The 26,864-nt window shown below is 37.4% G+C and overlaps 1 protein-coding gene across 3 annotated transcripts in view; it reads right to left on the reverse strand.

Annotated features, from left to right (window-relative positions):
- Positions 1–26,864, reverse strand: part of grid1a (glutamate receptor, ionotropic, delta 1a) — a 308,696-nt gene that overhangs the window by 46,706 nt on the left and 235,126 nt on the right. For all 3 annotated transcript variants that reach the window (XM_082144260.1, XM_082144259.1, XM_082144261.1), the window contains exons 5-6: positions 10,957–11,010; positions 2,164–2,337 (exon numbers count right to left, since the gene is read on the reverse strand). In XM_082144260.1, the coding sequence (XP_082000386.1) occupies positions 2,164–2,337; positions 10,957–11,010 (228 nt within the window). The remainder of the gene's footprint in view (positions 1–2,163; positions 2,338–10,956; positions 11,011–26,864) is intronic.

A 26,864-nucleotide genomic window follows, 5' to 3' on the forward strand; every position in this document is an offset into this window, starting at 1 on the left:
TGGACTTTGAGCTTTGTAACCTTGCAGATCTTTTTTACGCTCAAACAGCAACATTACACACTATCTAAAGTTGAAAAAGTGAAAAAGCATAATAGGACCTCTTTAAAATACTATGGTAAGAAATACAAGTTTAGTAGTAAGTAACAGATCCGCACACCGAATAAGCTCCCATTCAGAAACTTTATTAGTGACGTTTCGGGCAAGGGCATGTGAGGCCCGAAACGTCACTAATAAAGTTTCTGAATGGGAGCTTATTCAGTGTGCGGATCTGTTACTTACTACTACATGGATTATACTTATGATCCAGCACCCGTAATGAAAATAAGATGTGCGTGATTTACTCCTGAAGAAATACAAGTTTGCAATATCAAGCAGCATAACAAGCTGTTTTGTACAGCTAAAAATAACAAGAAGCAGATGACACCAGAAGCCAGACATAAATTTACAAATGACCTTGCCTTATCTTACTGTACGTTAACAAATAAGGTGGAAATGCGACATATTCAGAAGTGGAAATTGCAGAAGGAAAGCTAGTTTGGAGAAGCCCGGGGAATTGTGTAACCACAGAACAAGAACATGCTACATTTATGTGTACAAGCTTATTTGAGGCATTTGAGTTGAAACAAGATATAAATCATTTATTTTCCTTAAATTGTTTTTACCAGTTTGAATTGGAATGGCATCCCCAACTCTAAATTTAATTCCTACACTCCATCTTGCACGTTTATAACATTTCTTAGTGCTGTATTTACTAGAAATCCTTAGTATTTTGTCCTAATATCTTGTCACCTTTGCTGCCTATTGTTAACTCCTTCTCCAACCATCTATGCACTGCCAATGCAAAAAACCCAACCATCCATAACAAAACAAAGGACACTATATGATCGAATGCAGCCAGTCAATGTGTTAAACGTCTAGATGTAAACATTTTGAGAATGTAACAATTTCAAGGACTCCAGCTTTAAATCTGAATGAATGAAGTTTAAATTAAGACATCAATGAGATGGATAAAAGCATGGCACCCACAGAGCTTTTATTCAGCGTTGCGTGAACTGTCAGCATGGCGCATGGAGACCCGTGGCCCGAGGGAATCACAATGCTGACTGCAACCTCTCGAGTTAATTAAAACAGCCATTCTGCCACAGCAAAGATTCAATCTCTTACTCTTTTCAACCTGCACTGTATCGTTAGCACCAATCGAGGGGTGAGAGGCATCCCAGCGGCTCCTAACATCTCCCATATCTCCTCCTCTTTTCTGTAAAGGACTTATTTGTCCTTTTGTGGTGCTGCTTCGGCATTAGCTGGTATGTAACCCTCTTTCTTCATGAATTATTGAGACACTGAGCCCCAGAGAACAGACACATGGATTTGCCATCTGCTCTAAAAGAGGGAAAATGGATTCTAAGACCAAAACAATGTTTTCATACTGTTTCAGCCAGAAACAGATACAGTGTTTTAATGTTGCGTAAACGGGAGGGGAATGTTTTCACAATTACAGCGTACCGTCTGTGACTTAACAAGATAATATTTGTTAACGGGTAAAATCATCAGGTCACAGGCGGCTAATCTGGATCAGTCATGCATAACCTTGTTTTGAATTAAGATTCTAGAGAAATTAAAGGATACAACTAAGAAAACAAACATGACAGTTAATACAGTCATTATGCAGCGTTACAGATACTTCTAAACTGCAAATGCAAAGCTGTAATGAAAAGACAATTATAGATAAATTCAGACTTGAGCTACTGGAGTAAATCAATGCACTGAACTCCTTTTCTGCAAGTAAGCAGCTGCCAAGTATCTTAAATGCACTATGAATACAATATAACCTTTTGAAAAAGGCCACAGATTTGAAATTTCTTGTAAATCATGCTGCTTTCAGCAGCTCAATGAAAAAAGAAAGAAGCTTTGCTGAGGATAGCCTTGTAGCCAGAACTTCTGGTCAACTCTTATAGAAAGAGACTGTCTGAATAGGCCAGCTGCGGTATTTGTTTTGTTTTTATGTGCTGTTTAGGTTGCGGATTTATCGGAAATAGATTATACTACAAAAATATGCCATCTGTGGCTGAGACTACATTGAAGATGACCTAATTTGACCTTGACCTATAGACCTCTTTCTGATGAATAAATATGCATTCACTGCACTCTTGAAAAGATACGCACCTCTAGAGACTGCAGGTACCCTTCCTGTGGGTCGCAAAGCAACGAGGAGATCCGATGATTGTTCCTCATGCAGCGGATGTTGGAGTCCCTCCACAGGGGGAAGATCTGCCGGATCACTGTCATCCGGCCCAGAGCGCTGTGGACAAGCTCCATGATCTCTGTGTCACTAACCTCCTACACTCAGATAGAGAGAGAGAGAGACAGACACACACACACTTTTACAATGGTGTAGTGTGAAGACAGGCATATTAAAATCTACTGGCAAAAAAAAAAAAAAAAGAAAAAAAAAAAGCCACCAAACATACATATTAAACCCCTGGCTGCACTGAGGACTGTCCCAGCAAACAGAGAACATTGCTTTGGTCCAAAAGCATAAAACATCCCTACTGAAAAAAGAATTTTAAACCAAGCCAAGCTGGTTTTTAGCTGACCTACAAGTGCCTAAAAACTTGGACTGCTTTATTTTTTTTCGTAACACTTTATTTTGATGGTTCCTTTTGAAGATTCTGTTGACTATAAGTAACTTTGCAACTACATGTCAGCTAACTCTCATTAGATTATTAGTAGACTGTGCTTAATATCTGCTAACTTTTTATTGTGATGGTCCTCCAACAGACATTCTACTGACTTTGCACATGTAAAGTAACTTTGCAACTACATGTCAACTTATTCTAATCATAACCCAACCAGTCTACTAATACTCTACTAACACTCTAATGAGAGCTATAGGTGCAACGTTACTTACAGTCAACATAATGTGTTAAAGGGACAATCAAAATAAAGTGAAACCATTTTTTCTTCATTAAATAATGAATTAAGTACCTCCAAATTTCATTAATACTACCCATATTCACACTACAGTATCTAGAACACACACTTTTTTAAAGTCAAATTCAAATGTAGTACCTACTCAGTATGCGATTTCGGACGCAGCTACAATCCCAAATCCAAAAATGTTGGGAGATTTTGTAAATGGCAATAAAATCAAGAATCTGTGATTTGTTCATTCTCTTTACCTTTATTTAACTGACAAAATTACAAAGAAAAGATTCCAAAAAAGTTGGGACGGTTCAGGGGCATGTTTGCCACTGTCTCACATCACCTTTCCTTTTAATTATACTTTTTGCATTTTGGGGAATCGAGGATACTAATCGTTGAAGTTCTGCAAGTGGAATTTTTGCCTGTGCTTATCATACATTATGCAAATTTCTGTGAAACCTGTTGACTTTGACAGCACAGAATCTGCAGACTGGCTCAGACTTCCGGCAACTAGTGTCAATCAGGGCAAAAGCTGTGTAGTGTATTCCAGCCTTTAGAGTGTGTAAACATGCTAAAGTGTGTAAACTAAATAGCCATTTAAAACAAGTACTGGCAAGTGATTGCAATGTGAATATTTCTCTGTTGAAAAAACTGCTTTAACCACTTACATTGCTTTGCTGGTCTCAACCTAGTCAGGCTGGTCTTTTGGCTGGTTTTAGGTTGTTGTTTTTTTTGCAGCTGGTCAGGCTAGGAGGCTTGCTGTCCTTCCAGCTACAGCTAGGCCAGATTAAACCAGCCAAGACCAGTAAACCACAGGGTTCGTACACATTTTAACCATTACATTTCCATGACTTTTCCATGACTTAAAGGTAAATATTCATGACTTAATGTTCCATAAAACGTCTGTGTATACATGTGAAATAAGAATAAAAATCCATGTTCAAATTTATCACAGCATATCTTGAATAAAATAAATGAACAAGCAATGCGGTTTAATACAAAATAAATATTTATTTAAATAATGCTATTTTGGTTTGCCGTAACAGCCACAAAAAACAAAACAAAAAAAAGGTCGGTAGGTCAGACAATTTTTTTTTCAAGATTCAATGTAAAAAAAAAAAAAAAGAAAAAAAGTGTTTTCTGTGTCAAAGATGAAGTTGACGATGCTGACTCGCGATCTTCGCAACAGTGAACGCGCCAGAGAGAAATGCACATTTCATACGGATTACGGCAAGACGCCCCGACCTTAAAAAAACGATTTTAGTTTCATATTCATGTTTAAATAATTTTTTTTTAAAAAATTTTTTTTTATTTTACATGTATGTTGATTAGGCCTATATGAAAAGTGAAAAGCATGAATAAGATAAGATGATCCCGAAAATATCGGGAGACATGGAGTGGGCAGACATGATTTTGACCACTTCATTTAAGTTTGTTTTTGTAGAAAACCTTTCTTTAAAGTGAATTTCGTTTTTTATTAATTGTATCTTAATTTTAATCAATGTTTCATCAACCAATTGCCTGGATTTAATAAATAAAAAGGACACGGAGGCGCTGGCGCGTGAACTGCTCGTTCACAGAGAGGTCACGTCCGTAACATTGTTTCTTCCTCATAAATGCGAACACGAAAAATAAAATAAAATGAATATATTATGTTCTATCTATGGAGAGCCAACCCTTCTTCATCCAGTGGGTATATTACTTTTGGTTTGCGCAGTGCAACTCATAGAATTACTAAAACATATTTTACCACCTAAAAGTTAAAGATTTTTTCTGTCATGTCCGGACCGTAACGCAAGTGTATAGACCTACTGATATTTTTCTAACGTCTGGACTCCTTTATTAAGGGAGTATGGATGTATAAACAGACGTTTCAATATATTAGTATTAAACACATTTTCTGATAATTTATATTTCAAAGTTTTGACTTCAAATGTCACGTCCATAACACTGGAACTGCCCAATAGTAATGTAAAGATGTGGTAGCATTAGATCTGCCTTCTCAAACCGCGACACAGGTTCGTGGATCTGAGTGTCGCGATTTTGGTTTCATTTCGCATATAGCCTACAGCCCTTGTAATCATAGATGACGCTATGGGTTTTTATTTAAAAGAAAGAGCGTAGCCTACGTTTGTACTGTATGTAGGCCTATGGGCAATTTATATTCACAATACTTACTAAAACATAATCCATATCATTTTATTGCATTTGTATTAGTTGTTTGAAGAGTAAAAAAAAAAATCGGTCGGTCTTTACGCAAGTTTACAACCGGCAAGTCGGTCGGACTAAAAGGGAAGACATTTTGTTTAATTTGTCCTAAATTGACAGGGTCGGTCGGGTTACGGCAAACACGAATATTTTTAAGGATGGCCTCAAACCCTGAAAACTCCTTAGACATTTATTAACATAAATCCATAGGACTGGTGCTTTGCACCTTTAGCATGGCTAGCTAGCGCTGATTCTCCCATATTAGAGATGTCAATTATCTTAGAACATAGTCCACATCTCGCTTACCTCGGGTCCTGGGCCTTCTCGAGCCATGTCTTGTATGTTTCCAAGTGAAGTCAGACATTGTTAAATCGACACTTTCCTGGCATTTCAATACAATTTCTGTCAGCACCGACTTCGCCTCAGGCAACATCGCAACAAGTGAGTGAAAAGGAAGTGAACTGAACGTTATGCCGCCCGAATATAAGGACGTTAAGACAACGCAAAATATTTTTTTTATTAAACAGTTTTTGTATTAATCACATATTATGCTGTGTTAAAAAAAATTCCATGACTTTTCCAAAACTTTCTGAGTCTTTTTATTTTTTCAAAACCTTTCCAGGCCTGGAATTTGCATTTTTCAAATTCCATCACTTTTCCAGGTTTTTTTAAAACGTACGAACCCTGAAACCAGTAAAGGCTGGTTTAAGCAGTTTTCTTCAACAGGGCTGGTGATAAATTTGGACCTTGATGTCGAGATAACATTTGTGGTCTAAAAAAAAATTTTAAAAAATTAAATAATCAGAAAGCAATAAATAAAATATCAGTTTAATTTAATAAATATATGTCTGCTGAAATAAGGGATGAAAATACAGCCAAAGTAAAGAACAAGAAAATGCTGAAATAAATGCTTGAAAAGTTTTTGACACATGCATAAATCTCTTGCTGGTCAGAGTAGCAGAACTGGGTTTCTGTCAGGACCACTATCGTCAAATACGATTGACAATTAGCAGTTAGGATTGGCGGTATGGTTCTGTTCTGGGCAAGAACTCCCTGCGCATCCATGCAGCCTAGCATGGATAAGAGCAGGGAGAGCAGCAATACATGCAATTCATAAAATCACACTGGAATAGATAAAGCCTCAGGGAGTTAAGAATTAATCCTATTAATCCTATTCTCTTAACTACTTTCAGGAATATAAAGTACAACATATGAAGGAAAAATAATGACAGGAATGACGGATTGGCCCCTCTGAGAATACGCTAAGTCAAAACACTTCTAAAGATCTGCAATATACTATAAGCTACAAACTGAAATTGGTAAAATAAATGTTCTCCAGTTTTAAAGTCTATAAATCAGTGAAAGATCTGAAGTTTTCTCCACAACATTCTCACGGCCTTGCATATCTGATGTCACACCAAGGCAGAAAAAATAATTAGCTGAATTTCATAAATATATGTATGCAGAAGGCAGAAGCAAAATGTCTTAGGAAAGCTATTTGATTGTATTTTAGTGATTAAGAAATAATTGTAGTGTTCGAGTTAACCGCAACAAAGTTATTGTTGCTATTGAGTTAGAATCGGTGAATGCAATTTACAGGTTTCACAGAAACAAAATGATCCGTTGCTGTTGGAATATTTGATGATTGCAGTACAAAAGAGCTCAATTGGAGAGACAATGTAAACGCAGAGACGTGAAAAAAAATTAACGTTTTTTAAAGAATATAGGCTTGTAATAATGGATATTTTAAAATCAAAAAAAAAAATGGTCAATTTGCTTTCATATTATTATAGGACCATATTATATACAGTAGAATCAAACTGTTCTGCATTACTTTTTGAGAGAGGTTTTGTTCAGCAAGAAAACAATTAGAGGGAACATTGATTCTCTGTGTTGAATTTAAGCACATTTATTCTCTCGAGACCCACCATGTGTGTTAGGCTGTGGCTGTGGCTGTGTGACAGTCTTTGGTTATCTAGGGCTAGAAAGCGATCTGTTATGTTATCGATCTGTTACGATCTGTTATGCTATCTGTTATGATGTTCAATGTGGTTCTCATCCTATTTACACGGAAGAATCTTTGCTGTGGAACTAGGGACCACTAATTTATCCACTCATCCTGTCTTATTAGGTCAGGGGTTCCTCAAGGTTAATGTCTTGGCCCTGTCTGGTTTTCCTTATATATGCTCCTACTGGGATTAATCTGTCAAAAACACAATGTGCTTCACTGTTATGCCGATGACACCCAGCTGTATCTACCTCTGAAATGTGATGATGACTCCAAACTTAAATATCTGATTGATTGCCTGGATGAAATAAAGGTGAAAGCTTGCACTTCACCTTGGCCCTTTAGCCACCAATGTCGACACTCAAGCAAGGAACCTTGGGGTGATTTTTGACTCAGAACTTAAATTTGATAAACAAATCAATGGCGTGGTTAAATGTAGTTTTTTCCAACTGAGGGGCATTGCTAAATTGTAGAACTTCTTGACTTTTAAAGATATGGAGTCTGTGATTCATCCTTTTATTTAATCCAGCCTGGATTATTGCAATTCTTTATATCTGGAACTGTCTTGCTTTCTCAGTTGCAGTTGGTGGAAAATGCTGCGGCCAGACTTCTGACTGGCACGAGGAAATGTTCTAGTATCTCTCCCGTGCTGGCTTCTCTGCACTGGCTTCCTGTTGATTTTAGAGTGCAATACAAGATTTTGTTAATGGTTTTTAAAGGTTTACATGGTGTTGCTCTAGAGTATATTTCAAGCCTGTTACAACATCACTGTGCTGCTAGACCCCTACGATCATCGCAGAGTTTCCTCCTTAATGTTCCTAAATCACGGTTGAAAACTAAAGGAGATTGTGCTTAGTGGCAGCGCCACACCTGCATATTAGATCTTGTGACTCGTTTGAATGTTTTAAATCTTTGTTGAAAACGCATCTCTACTCTGTAGCTTACAATTGCCCTTAGGCGTTTGGAGTCTGAATAGTGATGGTCAATGTGTATTTGTCTTTGGTAATTTTGAGAGTGTAAAGCACTTTGGTCAACTTGTGTTGTTTTTAAATGTGCTAAAGAAATAAATGTTGATTGATAAAAATAAAAATAAAAGTTTGCTATGACGCTGAACATTATTTAGTCCTATGTATTTATTGTTCTCATTAAAAATTGTTGTATCGTTCAAAAGTTTGTCGTAAGTAAGTCTTGCTAAATAAAAGTATTCATTCAACCTTACTGACCCCATTTTTTAACGGTAATGTGTCTTACATATTGAATATAGAATTGTGGTATGGCCATTGAATGGCACATGTCAAAAGATACAATTACAAAAAAAAACTCATGCTCGCACAACACTGTTCTGCACTACAGTAGATTTAAATAGTTCTCTAAAAAACAACAGGATATATAAATTAGCTTGTGACTCACTGACCTTTAAATGCAGTCTAACAGTTGGCTTTTTGACAAAAAATTGTACAGTAGCAGGAGAATACGCAGAGATCCTACGCACACATTAATCAAAACAGCCCGGCCCAAAATATAAATGATCTCTGATACAAGTCCCAGGTGAAGGTATTAATTATTCATTTATTCGTGACAATAAAAATTTTTACTGATCAAGGTGACATCAGAAGAGTCAGGTCTTCTGATGTCACTGTCTGTAATTAAATCACCACAGATGTTTGAATCCCTGAACATGCAACATGAAATATGTCATTTAATTAAACTTCAAGCGTTTGTGACAGTAAGAGAACGTTCTGACATCTAATAAAGGTCAGATCCCCTGAATATAGCTTAAGACACATCTGTGCCTGAGCTTGGCTTAATGAAACGATGTCACAATGACATCACAGGGAAAACAGAGTTAATATTTTCCCCCTCAATATTTCATTTAAATTATTTCCAGTAAAAAGAAAAAAATTACTTGGCATCATTTGTATGAAACTTGACTCTGTGTTTCAAACACTGATAAACCAAATCCAGGTTAAAATGAATGAACTTACACCAGACAATCTGCCATGAGTCATGACCTTGATGAACGACAACCGTGGAGGCTTCATTTGTGTTCATAGTTTTTGTGTTGACCTTCATTTCTGCTTTGTGTTGAGGCACAAGCAAATTACTTAAATGAATTCAATTCAGGATAAGAGACAAAACAGAAGCATCACAGCGATGTGACTCAGTGAACATCTAAACCTCTCTAGTTCAACCCTTAAGGTAATGAATCATGAATTGCTTTGTTTGATCATTTCTAGGTTTAATGTGACTGTGCTTTAATTTGTTTATTGAAACGAGCTGAAAATAGGATTGAAGATGCATAAAAAAACCCTAAAAAAAAAGGTACAGTAAAAGAGTGGTAAATGATTTACGTACATTTACATTTCCTTTCTAGCTACTATCTAAGTGTGCATACTGTAATGTAACTTGGTGGTAAAAGTGTTACTGTAATCAGTGAGGTCTAATAATTAACAGAGAAGTGCACTCATAGTGAGAAAATTTACTTTAAAAACAAATATAAATCTAAAAATAACAATATCTTGTGCATGCTTTCACAGATTGAAGTGGAGCGTGACACTGCCCCGTTAAGTAGGCAGCTCCTATGATTTAATGTCTCATAAAGCTTAGTCAGTCTGATTCAAGGACATATACTGGAGAGAGAGAGAGAGAGAGAGAGAGAGAGAGAGAGAGAGAGAGAGAGATGCACTACATGGCCTGAAAAAGAATGTGGGAAAACCCCTGAATTACAGGCCATTTTATTTAAGCTATACATTTCACAAGCCATGTTCCTTGGTGACTTTTCTTCATAGGAAAAGTTCACCAAAAATTAAACATCATTTGGTCACTCTCATGTTGTTCTAAACCTGTATGTATGACGTAAGTGAATCCTGAGCACATGATTTTCAAAGCTATGAATTATGACTTTCGTACACCGAGGTATGGGTTCAGAAGACTAGAAATATATCATCCTAGTCCTAATTTTACTACGCTTGTATGGTGCATTTTGTCCTTTTTGGTGCTTAACAGCTCTTAGCCCCCATCCACTTTCAATGTATAGAAGAGGGTGTTTTGGTTGAACAACCCTAAAATACAACAACTGCCATTTTTTTAAATGTGTCGGAATGGGATCAAATACCCACATCCATGTTCTTCTGGAAAGAGATGACTCCTACTTCATGTGAATGCTTTTGAAATCACATTTTTGTTTGGTCAGAAGTGTATAGAGATACAGAGAGATAGACAGAGTGCTTTTGGATAAGCTTGTAGTGTGCTGAAAAAAAAAAAAAAACCTCAAGTATGACTTTGTCATATTGTCAGGTACTCCCAGAGAACCAAACTAAAAGCAAAGTTTTCTTTCTCCCTCTCACTCACTCTGTATAAAGACATTGTCTGATTCTTTTTCATTTTATTATGTATAATGTTGATGTTGGTGTCAACACATCAAACAGAATCAGAGTTTTCATGCCATCCACTGCACTCCGCTCTTATTGGGCCAGACTCTTCGCGCTCAGCTCTTATTGGCTTATAGGGCCAGACTCTAATGAGGTCTTGCTTCCATCCAACTCTCAGTCAACAGAGTGAGGGAGAGAGAGGAATAAGGAGAGCAAAACTGTGGCTCTGAGTTGTGCCAGTGCAATAATCCACTGTCAGCTTTGCTCTAGCATGGTGACAGCATATTACATACTGAATGAGAGATGTGCCATATATCAAACACTGGAAGCTGAAATTGGATATGACGACAGCAGACTGAATTTGGGCTGTTTTCTGAATCTGATTGCAAACAGCTTTGAGGTTGATGTCTCTTTTAAAAAATAGATAAGAATGAGTTATGTTCTTACCTCATTGGCGTACACCCAGTGACTATCTTTGGATGCTAGATTAGTTTCCACTGCCTGCAGAAAATAAAAAGACAAAAGAATGCAAAAAAATTACTTAGATGGAAATAAACAACTATCCTCTTGGTCTGCATACCAAAATTAGAAGCTCAAGCATGATGCAAAGAGAACCAAGGACACTCTTGACATTTTTTTTACTTTCAAACATTCAAAGAAACATTGCTATATGTGCTTTATTTCAACTTTTCAGAACACATTCTGTGCACTTCTCATAAATTAGAATGCCTGCTTCCTGTAACAATCTGAAAAGCAAACTTTACTTTTAATGTTTTGAATCTATGGGAAAAAAGCTGTCAAAAGTTCAAATCTTACATATGTGCAGACATAATATTCATAATAATGAATTAATTAAAGATAAACTCAAAAGTAATTAGTGCATATTTTAAGTGTCTAATTAATGCAGTGTAAACCACACTGCACTTGATGTCTGTCAGTCACAATTCTTTGGCACAAAATGGGGTTGATGGAAACGATTTACATTACAAAGCCATAGAATGGCACAATCTTAAAGGGTTAGTTCACCCAAAAATGAAAATTTAGTCATTAATTACTCACCCTCACGTCGTTCCAAACCTGTAAGACTCCCGTTCCTCTTCAGAATACAAATGAAGATCTTTTTGATGAAATCTGAGAGCTTTCTGTCCCTCCATTGACAATCTACACATCTACCACTTTCAAGGCCCAGAAAGGTTTTAAAGACATCATAAAAGTAATCTATGTGACTCCAGTGGTTTAACCTCAATTTTATGAAGAAATGCGAGTGCTTTGTTTGCGAAAAAATAACATAATTTACCACTTTATTTACAAAATATGAATCTCCAACGTGCGTTTTCGAGAGCAAAACGAGGCATGTGTGTTATGTTGACATGAGAGCAGACGTTGTTACATGAACGCGTTGGAAATTAATATTTTGTAAATAAAAAATAAATGTAAAAAAAAATAAAAGAAAAAATTATTTGTTTGCACAAAGCACTCACATCTCTTCATTCAATTAAGGTTAAACCACTACAGTCAGATTAATTACTTTAAAGATGTCTTTACTTTTCTGGGGCTTGAAAGTGGTAGTTGCGTAGCTGTCAATGGAGGGACAGAAAACTCTCAGATTACATCAAAAAGGACTTCATTTCTGTTCTGAAGATAAACAAAAGTCTTATGGGTTTGGAACGACATCAAGGTGAGTAATTAATGACAGAGTTTTCATTTTTGAGTGAACTAACCTATTAAAGGGATAGTTCACCCACAAATGACAATTTTGCCACTATTTAACTGCCCTGCATGCATTTCTATCTGTGGAACACAAAATATAATATTTTTAAGAATGCTGCTAACTCATTCAAAAAGTTTAGGCTACCATTGACTTTCAATGTATGGACGAGAAAAAGAAAGAAAAAAAAGAAAAGAAAGAAAGATCTCAGAATATATTATTTTATGTTCCACAGAAAAAAAGAAAGTAGTACAGGTTTAGAACAAAATTAGGATGAGTAAATCATTAAACATTTTTGAGAATTTTCAATTTTGGGGTGAACTATACCTTTATGTTACAGTGACAGTACATGGTACAGAATTCCAGATGGTACATAAATGCAGACCAGTGGGTAGAAATGCAATGCAGTCACAACCTGTCAAAGAAATGGAATAGCGATTGTTGGATATCTTGGTGTGAATCTTGACAGTGGACACAGTAAAGATAGGAACACCTCCAGAGGGACAGTCTGGCTTTCATGTTTAGGGAATATATTGGACTAACTGCAGGCAGTAATGAGACGATAAGACCACATTGCAGGAGACTGATCAAAAATGTTCCTTATCAAACATCCTGACCGAGTTCAATATATGTGTATTCTACACAGAACAAGATAGTGGGAGTGTATTTCTATGTCAGACACAGACAGCGGAAAAAAAAAGTAATTTTCCTGCTCAAGCTGCATTTCTAAGTGCACATTGGATGCTGGAAAATATAAAAAAACAGCTAGGGGCTGGAACGCCGCTTGCATGGACGCTTCAAAACAATGAAGAGTGTCTTGGGTTTTATTATTTTATTTTTTCAACTTGAAAATATTGATCTGGATTCTTCTACTGAATTGCACAATAGATCAGATCAACAAGAGTATCCATGATTGCAAACATGTTCCAGGAAAAGTGAGTCTCCCTGGCTTATTCAACTGAAACTCTTGATTTCAGGAAGAAGATCCCTTTTGATCCCTTCTTTCTTCATCTCAACCTTCAAAGAACCTTTATGCCTTTTTGTACTGTGACATCTTCTACAGCAATCAAATAGAGAACATACAGTAGCACATGATCCAACTTTAATGGCAAATGAAATTAAAAACTAGGTTAGAAAAAGCAGGTTTACACATGGTTCCACAGCAGCTTTTGAATATTACAACTGTGTACAGTTTTTATGTACAGTAGCTTCATTAAGCAGCATGTTAACAAACAAACTCGATGAAAAGCAGAGAACTGCTGAAGTTTGGTGCTTTGTTTTTGAGGAAACGAGCGCGTTTGTGTGACGCGTGGACAATTTGCATGTCAATCTCTTTTGCACACGTGGGCGTGGTCAAATTAAAACTAATGAGCAAGGGTTTGAGAAACTGGACATCTTGTTGGTTTTATACAAATTACTTAAACAGAGAATATTTGTTTTCAATTTGAATCCGATCATTTAAAAGTACACACTTAAATGTTTATAAAGATATATGGCTCATAAATGTGTGACAAGTATTCGCTGAGTTTTGTTTCAGTTTATAGACGTGCTCAAGAAAAAAAAAGTTCACTGAGAAGGAGAGGCAGAAAGCACACCCTGTTTATTTTCTTTATTTTACAAAAGCACAATGTTTTGATTTGATTGCAAGTGGACACATACAAAAGTAGACATCTCACAGATTCTTTTGTCATATTTCTTTTTTCTGTATGACCATAAATGACGGAGTAATTTAAGTTTATTGTGCTACAATGTGAAGAAAATCCAGCAAAACGCGCCGGCGCGTTTGCCGACCTCAGAGGATTAATGTATTTGCATTGTACTAAAATGCATTCATTTTCAATGGGCATATATGCAGCTGAAACGGGTAACCTAGTGCGCGGCGGCCTAAGCTTTTGTCCTTAATGGCATTTTTTTCCTTACATTACTTTTACTTTTATACTTTAAGTAGTTTTGAAACTAGTACTTTTACTTGAGTAAAAAGCTTGAGTTGATACTTTAACTTCTACAGAAGTCTTTTTAAACCCTAGTATCTATACTTCTACCTGAGTAATGAATGTGAATACTTTTGACACCTCTGGAAATTGTTAGTTGAAAGCATTTGTATTTCTTTCGGTTCTTGAGCACTGATTGCAGTGTCCCGGCTCCAGCTGTGGTGAACCTTGAATGAGACCAGCTGCAGTACTTTCTGAGCTGTGATTTTCCTTCTATCATTTCATCACACATGTGTCACACATGAGTCCTCTTAAAATATATATATATTTAAAATAAATCTATTGAATGGATACATGGCCATGATAGGGAAAAACACAGTGCCCCATAACTATTTAACAATTCATGTACTGTAGCTCAGCTAACAAAGTGTTGCCAAGGTCATGGGTTTGATTGCCAAAACTGCATCTATGCATCTTATAAATGCACAAATATTTAACAAAATATAAAATAGTCTGTCATAACTGACAGGGTTTCCCTCTAATCTGTTGTCTGTAGACTTTTTGCACAGTTGTTTTCACTCATGTAGAATACAAGAACAGATCTGACTCCAGCATTCCCAGCATGCTACTCTGTACCTGTTTGACTCAATAATATGAATCCGCTGCACAGGTGAGCGATCCTGGCACACCAATGCCTTGAGGACTGAGCTGAGGTTTGAGCTGACCACATCAAAATGTGGATGTGTGTGTGTGAGTTAGGGGTGCGCCGATCCGATATTCGGTATCGGTATTAGTCCGATACTGGCCAAAATCACTGGATCGGATATTGCATGAATCGCGGGAGTATAACCCGATCCGATACGATCACGTCCCTTAGTCCTAAATTGTCATACAAATGCTTAACAACACCTGAGAGACATGCCATAAAGAGAGATGAGCAACACGCGTCACGCAGGGTTACCAGATTTTCACATACAAATCCCGTCCAATTGCTTCTTAAAAATAGCCAATCGCGTTTCGGGGTGGGAGAGACCGCGGACTTGGCAACACTGGCATCACGTGAACGGTAGCTAGAGGTGAGTGAGGCAAGCCCTCTCAGCAATTAAGTTATCATGTCAGCTGTGTGGAGTTATTTCAAATAAGACGCGATATGTTCATAATTAATAAACTACAGAACAGCGCGAGCAGGAAGCGGCGCGCCTCACGCGGGCACGGCTTATGCTCCGAAAACGGATTACTGCACTAGTTATATAAAACGCATCTTCCCCATGAACAACACAAAGCAAATACACTCGCACGTAACACACACACACACGTCTGTTAACTTAAGCAATACTTAATAAGGTAGTCTAATATTTTTCTGACTAACAAATTACTGACACAGTAAAGGGTAGATTTAAATAAATAAAAACGAAATTTAAATAAAGAAAAACGAAATTTAAATAAAGAAGAAACGAAATTTAAATAAAGAAAAACGAAATTTAATTAAAGAAAAACGAAATTTAAATAAAGAATAATACGAAATTTAATTAAAGAAAAACGAAATTTAAATAAAGAAAAACGAAATTTAAATAAAGAAAAACGAAATTTAAATAAAGAATAATACGAAATTTAATTAAAGAAAAACGAAATTTAAATAAAGAAAAACGAAATTTAAATAAAGAAAAACGAAATTTAATTAAAGAAAAAAAAACGAATTTAAATAAAGAAAAACTAAATTAAATTAAAAACGAGATTAATTTAGATTGATAATAAGGGGTAAAAAGTCTAATACATTTTGTTTCTATTATTCTATTTTCCTCAATGTCAAAGCAACGCAGCTTAACCCAAAATACAAGCTCGCAGGCATGCACTTCTGTCCTTACAAACTCCACTGTTCTGCGCTCTAGCCAGAGAATACTCCCGTTGCAGGAACACTTTAGGCCAACTGGCCAAGAAGCATCAAATAACGAGGTTGGGTTCCTTCAACTGTCCATCCTATTAAAAATGGCTAGGCTTTATAAGATAGTTGTAAAAAAGAGTTATCGGAGCATATAAGCCCTGCCCGCGTGAGGCGCGCCGCTTCCCACTCCCGCTGTTCTGTAGTTTATTAAAAGTTTATTCATTCTGAACGTGTCTCGTCTTGTGTGTCTATCTATATTTCGTCAGATTTTATAGTGTTGAACATATGCAAGCGCGAATGAGAACCATTTCGAGGGAGATGCCAGGTGTGCAAAAAAAAAAACGAATATTCGAATGTCAAATTCTCAAATCGAATACCAACCCACCGAACGAATATTCGAATAGTCGGGTACAGCCCTATTATTATGACTACATAAGAGGCACTGGAATTATAATTTTTGTTTTATTTGCACAGTTGCACTTTAAATTTCATTAATTGAATGGTGCTGAATAATTAAAAATGCTGCTACAAGTTCTGTTTAAAAATTGTTTTCCTAAAAATTAAGCAGCAGTATTGCACAACTGAGTCATGTTGTGGCCTACTTATTTCATCCTTTAGGAAAGTAGAACATTTATTGCACTGTTTGAGCATGATGATGCTTTTAAGCTGGCTAGGTTAAGCACAGTGCATCCTCCTGACAAATGTGTTATTAACAGCTTAATTAAGAAAAAAACATATGGTATTGTATCGGTATCGGTATCGACAGATACTCAATTGTGTGGTATCGGTATCGGTATCGGACATGAAAAAGTGGTATCGAGCCACCCCTAGTGTGAGTGAGAGAATAAAGATCTGTGGTAAAGGAAAAGTAAACATGTTCTTGGTGAGTGGAAGCATGTATATATATTGCTCTCAGATGGCAATAACAAAACATTTCAAAACACCTCCATAATTCAATTCTCTCTGGCAGAAGAAACATAAAAGAATAAATGCACCAGCTGAAGTGGATGTACACTTTGAAATGAAATCCAGTCTGCTATCTGCAGTGTTCCTCTCCTGATTCTCATCACATAACCTACCTGTTTCTTAAAGAAAAAATGTTTCACTTCCACACTGATTTCACCTTCGTTGTTCTTTGCTTTGGCTTTACTTTTATACAACTGCAGCTTGCAAGAAAGTGCAAATATTATGAGCTGCTAAAAATCTGAACAAACTCTAAAAAGGACAAATATAAACCTAAACATGACAGTTGCACCGGCGATGTTCTCCCTCAGCTGTTTCATAATTAAGTTGTTGAAGTTGAGAAATAAACAGCTTGTGAAAAAGACTAGGCTGTGTCCTTGAAAGATGCTCTGCTAAGATTATTTCTCACTTTTCAGAAATACAAAAACAAGCGCAGAAATAAATTGACATGGGAAAACCTGTGGATTTCCAGAGAAGAAAATCTCATGGTCAATCCGAGGAGGAATATTTCTAATGAAAATTTGATGTCTAAACTCACATTCACTCAGGGTCAACAGCCTTACACAGGAGAAAGATGCTCCACTTGAGACATGCTTCATCTCAAAAGAAAGGTTTGGCTTGACCAATCCAGGGACGCCAAATGAGAAGATTTTTTTTTTCCATTATTTCTCAACCAGAAAAACCAGACAAAAACGTGTATGAGTTGAAACAAGAGTGCTAGGGACGGAACTTAGAATCATTTGGGATGAGATATTGCTCCACATAGTGAGACTCTCAGTGATTGGTCAATGGGGAGCAATACTGAGCTCTGATTGTGATTGGCCCCTTCATTGGTTTACTGGAAAGAAATGTGAACAAACACGTCTTCTTTATAGCTGTGAGAGCAAGGTGAATGCATTAACATCAGTTCCCCCGCAACTGCCCCATGACTCAAAAACATTTGTCTTCACAATAATGCCTGAAAAGATTCCACAACTGAAATCAAATCAATATTCGCTACTCACAAAAACACATTTGCCAATTTTCGGCCAGGAGGAATGCTTGCACCGGTCATGTTCACCTCAGAGATGCATGGTAAGAAACAAAGCAAAACACGATGGGTGTCAATATTCATTAGGTCTGTCAACAACACTTGAATAGGAGCCACTTGCTGTGTAGCCTGCTCACACATATCTCCCTGTGGGTTTGTTTATATATCTACTTGCATTTCATACGCATGACAGCATTCTGACAAAAACAAAGTTCACTGGCAAACCCCCAATAATCCTTGGAGACAAACACAGAGAAAGTGCAGCAAGGCTTTTCCATTACTGACAGACCAAGTAAATTGCTTTCCATACTAATAGCCACAGTTTCACTTTTAAATTAAACTAGGCAATAAACAAAACACGAAGATACTATAAATGTACACAATAGAATTAAAATAAGAACATTGTCTAATTTGCGTCTCTTTTTAATGACTACAGGGTGTTCCATTAAAGGCAAACATTTGAATAATGTTTGTTTTTGAAAGAAAATGTTTTTATTCCTCAGGGAAGGAATATTCAATGAAAGTAGAAACCACATGCGGTTACTATGTGTCATGGCATGAAATATCACTGCCAGAGAAAACAAATAAACAGAAATCTGCAGAGAAATGATACGCCACTCGTGCTGAACTGTCAAGAGCTGTTTAAGCAGGTGGAGGAGAGATGGGAGGACAGATAAGAGAGATGGAAATAACCCTGTTATGGGTGAAATGTTGAAATAGACGTAACAATGAAAGACTGCTAAATGGTTTTGATCAAATGGATTGAACCGGGCGCAGTCTTAAAGCACTAACTAGGTTATAAACAGTCCGTCTGGGCATCTTGCCCTTATACCTTTGGGATCTACACTTATCTATAATTTTGTTCTGTACTATTTCAAGTCTGTCACACACTCTAACAGTGTGAATGATCTCTTCTGAACAGTCCTAAACATACTCTCTCTCTCTCTCTCTCTGACTTTCCCCCCTCTATGTCTACCCATCAATATGTGCAACAAACAATCAGCTGAAAGCCAACGAGAATTGATTCCCTGACACTTAGATTTGTGGGAGAGCAGGAAGTCTTTGATAGTCGAGGATTGAGTTCAGACTCTTGAATCAAACACCTACTGATTGCTGTCAATCCACACCAGCATAAACAACAGCAAAACAGACAGGGATCCACTTTAAATGAGTCATCTATAAACTGTCGACCATTATGAAAAACAACAGGACAACTCATTTTGGAAATCAATTCTCCCCTAGGGATGTGCAAAACTACATATTGTAGCTGCACAATTGACTAGTAGAACACAAAAGATGATCATTTGAAGAATCTTTCTATTGGTTTTGTCCAAACAATGAATGTCAATGGCGTACAAACAGCACTGAACCTCACTGACTTTAATCATATGGATAAAATATACAGTATATAATATATATATTATGTTCCACAGAAGAAAGAAAATAATACAGGTTTAGAACAAAACGGAGATGAGTAAATGGTGACAGATTGTCAAGGTAAACTTGAACTTGAAGGAACTTTTTGCTGCCAAATACCACAAAATATGATGCTCTCCACAATAGAGACCCCCTTCTGAAAATATAAATTTAGATATATACAGTATATAGTGTTTTTATATTTACAGTACAGCATATTATATATAAATATTTATAGTACAGTCTATGAGCCATTTATATCGTGCAAGAAAAAAACCTGACATTACCCAAAATTAAATAAATAGCTTTTATTTTTATACTGTACTAAAACCAAAATCAAGCATCGCGTTAGTTCAGGCAGGCCACGTCAGCCAAGCTCGCATCAGCTGATAGCCAGCTGTTCTGACGTGTACCAATCCAATGTCGACTTCTATCACAGCGGCACATATTAATTCCCATTCCTTCAGCATTTCCTCCATAGCATCGCTGCTCGCATTCAAACTCCCTCCTCCAACCCCAACACCACCCAACCGAACCTTAAATCATTCTGACATATTTTTGTTAGTTTTTTCCGTATAGTTCAATACATTGCACGTTTTTCTATCATGTATTTGTTTTTTTTTACAACTCATGTTATTCAGAATTGTAATTATGTATGCATATATTCCCGTCCTTCGGATGAGACGTTAAACCGAGGTCCTGACTCTCTGTGGTCATTAAAAATCCTTCGATGTACTTCGAAAAAGAGTAGGGGTGTAACCCCGGCATCCTGGCCAAATTTGCCCCTTGGCCCCTGTCCATCATGGCCTCCTAATCATCCCCATATACTGATTGGCTTCATCACTCTCTCCTCTCCACCAGTAAGCTGGTGTGTGGTGGGCGTTCTGGCGCAATATGGCTGCCGTCGCATTATCCAGGAGGATGCTGCACATTGGTGGTTGAGGAGATTCCCCCTTCCATGTAAAGCGCTTTGAGTACCTAGAAAAGCGCTATATAAATGTAACGAATTATTATTATTACTATTATATACTGTTTCTGTTCTGTACCCCAGGGGGGTTTGACTTGCTGCTCTCCCCGCTCTGTCCAGGCATAGCTGCATGGACAGGCGTGGGAGTTTTGCCCAGAACAGAACCATACCGCCAACACTAACTGTATGCTATAATTGTAATACATTGATATAGTTGGCGAAGTGGTTCTGACTGAACTAAATATTATCTGAAAAATACCTACTTTTTATTGAATGTACCTACAATTCAAAAGTTTGTGGCCAGGAAGTGAATTGTTTGAGCGATACTCTTCATTTTATTTGTCTGAAATGGTGTTTTCGTGATTCGCCATTCACTGCCATTATAAAGCTTGGAAGAGCCAGGACATTTTTTAATGCAACTCCGATTTTATTCGTCTGAAAGAAGAATGTCACATACACCTAGGAAGGGATAATGATATACTCACCCTGAAATCATCCTAGGTGTATATGACATTCTTATTTCAGACGAATACAATCAGAGTTATATTAAAACATGTCCTGGCTCTTCCAAGCTTTATAAATGGAGTGATGGGTGTCTGTCTTTGGAAGTCCATCAAAGCGCATCTATTCATGATTAAAGTGCTTGACACAGCTCTCCGGGGGTTAATAAAGGCCTTCTGAAGTGAAGCGATGCGTTCGTGTAAATAAAATATCCATATTTAAAACTTTATCGACTAAAATAACTAGCTTCCGGCAGACGGCCAAACGCATCGATTTACGCCCTTGAACGTAACCCTCGAGTAAAGGCCCTTGCACACTGAGTCCGAAATTTTCGTATGTGTTTTTTCGTATTCGTGATTTGGTGGCTCTGAACTGTCAAAACACCATTCAAAATGTTTGCTACGGATGCGAAAAACGCAGAAAATCAAACCCAATCCGAAAAAAAATTTTTAACCCTTGAACTTCACGCAAAACGTAATGATGCATCGCTACATCCAACATCCTACACTACATCCTTATGCATCGCTTTCTGCCAGGACTTTTACGTGCTTTTCCCAAATCACGGAAGTGACCTCGACGTCCGGGTTAGCAGTAGCATGAGCCATCAGGCAAGTGTTATTTTAAAAAAACTCCTGATGTACTTACAAACTTTCCAATGCCTCGTTTTATGAGTACCAAACCTATTTGTATTACTGTAGGAGTTTGGTACCATTCTGGGCATTATTAGTGGGATAAATTACGAGATACATCCTTGGATCCGTTAGTGCCTGCACTAAGCCATTCGGCTGATATCTCTAAATAAGCTCTAACTTTAATAATGTTCGACCAAGGGAAAAAAGGCTTCAGGTCATGGTGCTGGTGTTTGCATGGTGTTTGGCTCGAGGTCATGGTGCAAAGGACCCTAGGTTGATTTTACTCCGAACCATCCCTTTAATATAACTCCGATTGTATTTGTCTGAAAGAAGAATGTCATATACACCTAGAATGGCTTCAGGGTGAGTAAATCATGGGCTAATTTAAATATTTGGGTGAACTATCCCTTTAAGGTACTCGTATTCACAATGTTGTTTCAGCTTTGTCTAATTCTAAGCTGGACCTTGTTAAATTTGATAACATGTTGCTATGGTAACTCTGATCTAGGCTTGTCTCCCAGAAAAAGTGTTTAATTTAAGATGGAAGACTTTAGACAGGGGCTGCTCTGCTCAAGGAAGCAACAGGTATTCATGAGACTGAAAATGAGCAATAAATAGGGCTTACTATCCATCTAACACATGAATTAAGAATGTGAGATCAATGTATTCAATGCTTCACAAAGAAAAACAGACATCCTCAGGGAACAGTGATGATATATATTCCTTTATTTGTTTATTTTTATTACCTTGTAATGTGTTGACATGTTTGGCTTCCTTTTTGCCCCTGGATATCAACATTTGCATACATGAACATGCATAAGATACTGGGTGCTCGACCTCACGGTCAGACGTGAATTAGATCCATGAATCTAGCACAAAACATCCTTCTACTAAGAGGGCCTTCATTGAATATTTTATCACACACAAACCCTGCATTAACTCACTCTGATACCTGTTGCCATGACAAAGACACTTAGCATCCCTCCTTTACTGAATCTCCATACAGTAGCACATGCACCGCCCTGATCTTATGGCGTTGAATGTATACAAGCTGGAACAAACCAACAACTCAACCTCCATGTGTGCATTGCAAATCCAGTGTTAAAAGAGACAAATACTTTTTTATTCTTATGTAATGTCATTAACTATCTGACTTTGTATTTCTGGCTTAACAATACACAACCCTATTTTTCCTTCCACTTTTCTGCCAAGTCATTTCTAAAGCAGTGGTTCTCAACCTTTTTGACTCAAAGGCCCATCATTGCACAACATTTTTTTCAAAGGTTGTCCTTCATATAAGGGAAGATTTTTCTGCCAGAATTTCTGCTAAAATGACAAAGCACTATCTTAAAAAAAAAAAGAAAAAAAAGAAAGAAACTGGAAAACTGACAGAAACAACTGTTACTGATGGTTATTATTTATTTATAGTTTCTATATTTATTTATAGCATTTTAATTAAGTTAGATTATTTAATTTATTAATGATATTAATATAAATTGTATTATTATTATTAATAAAAATATATACTTTTTAATCATTTTCAGTCATCCTGAGGCCCCTGGAAGTTTGCTAAGGCCCCCTAGTGGGTCATGGCCCCCTGGTTGGTCTATAGCATTTGCAAACCATTTTACTTCTATAGCATAAATATTTATTGTGCCCATTAGGGGAAACATTTTAAATCAGAATGGAGCCTGGTTGTTAAAGGGAAGTTGTAGAAAAGTAAAAAGACATAGTGACATTACCTGAAAAGAAAAATTGTTTCAGAAGCAGAGGAAGGTTTTGATGAAATACTACAATTACTTTAGATCATTTTATAATAACATGTAAACTGCAAAATAAGACCAGTAGCCAGTTGCATAAACTGCTTAGACTGTAGGCGCAATTTTCGGGTGGGACATCTCCCTACCACTTTTTGAAACATCTCACGGCACTGATACCTAATACAAAAGAAACATCTCCATTTGATTAGCAATTTGTTTGTTTGTGTTAAATGAGAGGCGATCTTTGAACACATTTGGTTTTAATGAAAAAAAAATATATATATATTAACTATACAAGGGCAGATTAGAACCCAGAACCTCTGACAATCTTAAAAAAAGTTTTACCAGACCATTAAGGCACACAAGCAGTCCAAGCGAATCTATGCATTTATTCACTGAAATGTAAGCTTTAGCGTAAGTTCTGCCAGGAAGACTCAATTGTTACATCACTTATTACCTTCACAACCAATCGTGTTCTAATACTTGCAGTATAAAAGATCGGTTCTGAGTCGGTATAAAAGTCTGAGTTTGCAGATGCTGACGCCATCAATTACCTCCATCCTCCCCACCATCACCAGGATGGTCCCTGTCCATACCTCCCAGGGGGTCGGCTGCGCCCCTGCCTTCGTCTTCAGGCAGGAAATGCAGATTCCGTTACCCTTGGATTGCGAGCTACGGATGGGGCCTACACCAAAGAACTTTATAAATGCTTGCTGGGCTGTTAATCAATTTATGCTTTGTTACATTATTTTGCCTCCCGAGTCTTTCTGGTAGAACTTAAGAATCTCAGGACTAACAATATTGTATTATATAGCAGATGTAAGGATGAAATTATCACGTTAAACATGACTTTTGTGTCGATAAATTAAACTCAATGTAGCCTACTATTGAAACAGATTTCTGGACATTGTTATGTTTTTTTAATGCAATTGTTATTGTATATATCATTGTATTAGCAACTCAGGCATCAGTCAGTTCACAGCTGTTGGATACTCAAGGGGAAGTGTTTCATAAAACACCCTACATTACAGCAGCACTCAAGCAATAAAAAATTACTCTTGATAATGTACATAAATAACTGTAAATTTAACCCAAATCCTCAAACAGATGGAGGAGTTTCCCCTTAAGACGACACCAGATGTAAAACTTTAAGAAAGGTGAGACAGCACTTAACCTTGAGGGATGTGCAAAGCTTTTTTTTTTATTGGAGGTCTGCTCTCCCGCAGGACTACCACAAAATCTGCAGGGCCGATGCAACAAAGTTTTGAACTGCTGATTGTGGATGACCAAGGGAAGATATTTATGTGTGTGCAAGAAACAGGAGAAAGAAATTAATCCTACAAATTATAGATATCTAAAGACAAAATAACGTTTTTTAAGGTACAGAATGTTATTTGTGTTATTCCTTTACGGTTTACCGGCATAGGGTTGCATTTTCTCAATGTTGTTCGATTGTAGAATCAGTGAGGGAAAGTAGATTCCTTTTGCCTACTGTGACAAATGCAACAAGGTGAGGTCTGAAGCATTTTGCATGTGGGGGAAATGGAAAGCAGGCACCAGAGCAAGACAGAGTCTTATGGGAAACGAACAGAAAATTTGCATAGATCTCTACCCGTTGGACAAAATGTGAAAGTTGCAGGCAGAAGCGGGAATGCCATCCCTGATGTATATGACTTTCTTTATTCAGATAAACACAAAGATTTTTTTTTAGATCTCTTTGAGTCCATACCACTGAATGGCTGCCACACACAGCGACCGTGACTGTAATCCACACGGATTGCAATGGATGAATCACTATCTTCTGAAGCCAAACAATAAACAATAAATGCATATAAGAAAAATACTAATATTTTTAACTTCTTGTGGCATGTGATGTTTGCTTGTGGCTACTTTGATGTGTGTATGGTGTGAGAGTGGCACAGGTTTTTTGTCATAAGGAGAGATAAAGTTTGACATGGAGCACGCTACATCTTGAACCTCCAGGGGAATCATCCATTTTAAAGGTGACAGCCACAGAACGCGTAATAGAATGAGAATCAACATTGGCTTCGCTTTTCGGAGATGACGACAACAGAGGGATTTGAAATATTGTAAAAGAGATGCAGAGATATAATTTTTATTACTATTAAGTTAGGTATTTTATTGAACAGATAAATTTCCATAGTTTTTAAAACACAGGACAAGATGTAAACATCCATTATGTGCAAGCACGTACCAATTAAAGCCATGATCTTGACATTTGCAGGTTTTTTGATGTTGCAGGATAGGATTGGAGTTATGGGAGACAGGTATGTCAAAAATATGGGAGGGTAGGTACTGTATGTCATCGGGGTCATCAGGTGGGCACCCACTTTCACTGATGTTTCATTGATGAGCCCACAACATCTCCAGAGGGCTCAACGGTGATACCTGGCGTCCCAGGAACACCCCCCTCCGCTCCACACAGAACTATATTAGGCCTGAGGGTAGTGATTGTGATCTCTGATGGAAAATCAAGCTGCCGACCAATATCCACTAGCATCTTCCAGTCGCAGGCTATCCGAAGCTGGTCATCCTCCAGTCATGTAGGCCTGTTCCTGGTTACTTTTGCCCCTTCATGGACATTGATCCACCTCTTCTCCACCCTATCCCACCGTGTCCACTGTCCCAGTTTACCAAGGGAGACTGCCTTGGCTCACCTTGCTGCATCCTTCTGTCTACATGTTTCCTCTACCACCATCTTCCTCCGCTCTGGTGCTATGTCTTTGTTCCATTCTGGATGTCTCATTGTTAATTCAAGGCCTCCTCTCCCTTGCTGAACATGGCCCACGATGTCCGCATGTTTGATTGCTGCTATCGCCTCCTCCACTGTACTGGCTGGCCTCCATTTGTGGCTAGCTGCCAAGACTGGTGCATTGTTACCCAGCACTATGTCTCGTGATTCGTTCAGAGTCATCTGAAGTCTTACTTTAGCAGACTTGAACTCTTATGTGAGACTAGTGAAGGGCAATTCGTAGCACAAGATCCCGGGCCCTATGCATAGGCAGTCCTGATGGGCCCCCATGTTCCTCAACAAGCTAATTTTAGATATTATAGCCTATTAATTTAAAATTAAACATGTTTCAAATTAGGCTATTATAATGGTGTGTTGTATGCAAACAGCATTGTTAGTGTACAGTTTATTTATTTAGCCTTTACCTCAGATTACATGTATAACCAAATTATCATCTGAAAGTGTATGTTCTGCTCAATGGGTTGTCTCAGTTCATTTTTAGCACTAACGATCGCGGAGATATTCAAGCAGTTTAGCACTATAGATTTCGTGTTCTAGTTTGTGCTCACCTTTCTTTGAAAATAAGTCAGTTACCAATTGTTTCCCCTCATTTTGTTTTCTTTCCTTCTCCTGTCTTTCCTTTCTTTTTTGGTGGCCTGATTTGGCTTTCTTTGAGAAAGAAATTTCAGCAGAAGTTTGCGCTCCACCAGATGCTCAGCTAACTAACATAAACAAAATCCGTGCAGATGGACTAAACCATTTGGCGCATTAGCAAGGGGTGGGACCGTGAGACCTTAGATAGTCTTTACTTTA

The sequence above is a fragment of the Leuciscus leuciscus genome, assembly GCF_965113295.1.
Source record: "Leuciscus leuciscus genome assembly, chromosome: 17".
NCBI lineage: Eukaryota > Metazoa > Chordata > Actinopteri > Cypriniformes > Leuciscidae > Leuciscus > Leuciscus leuciscus.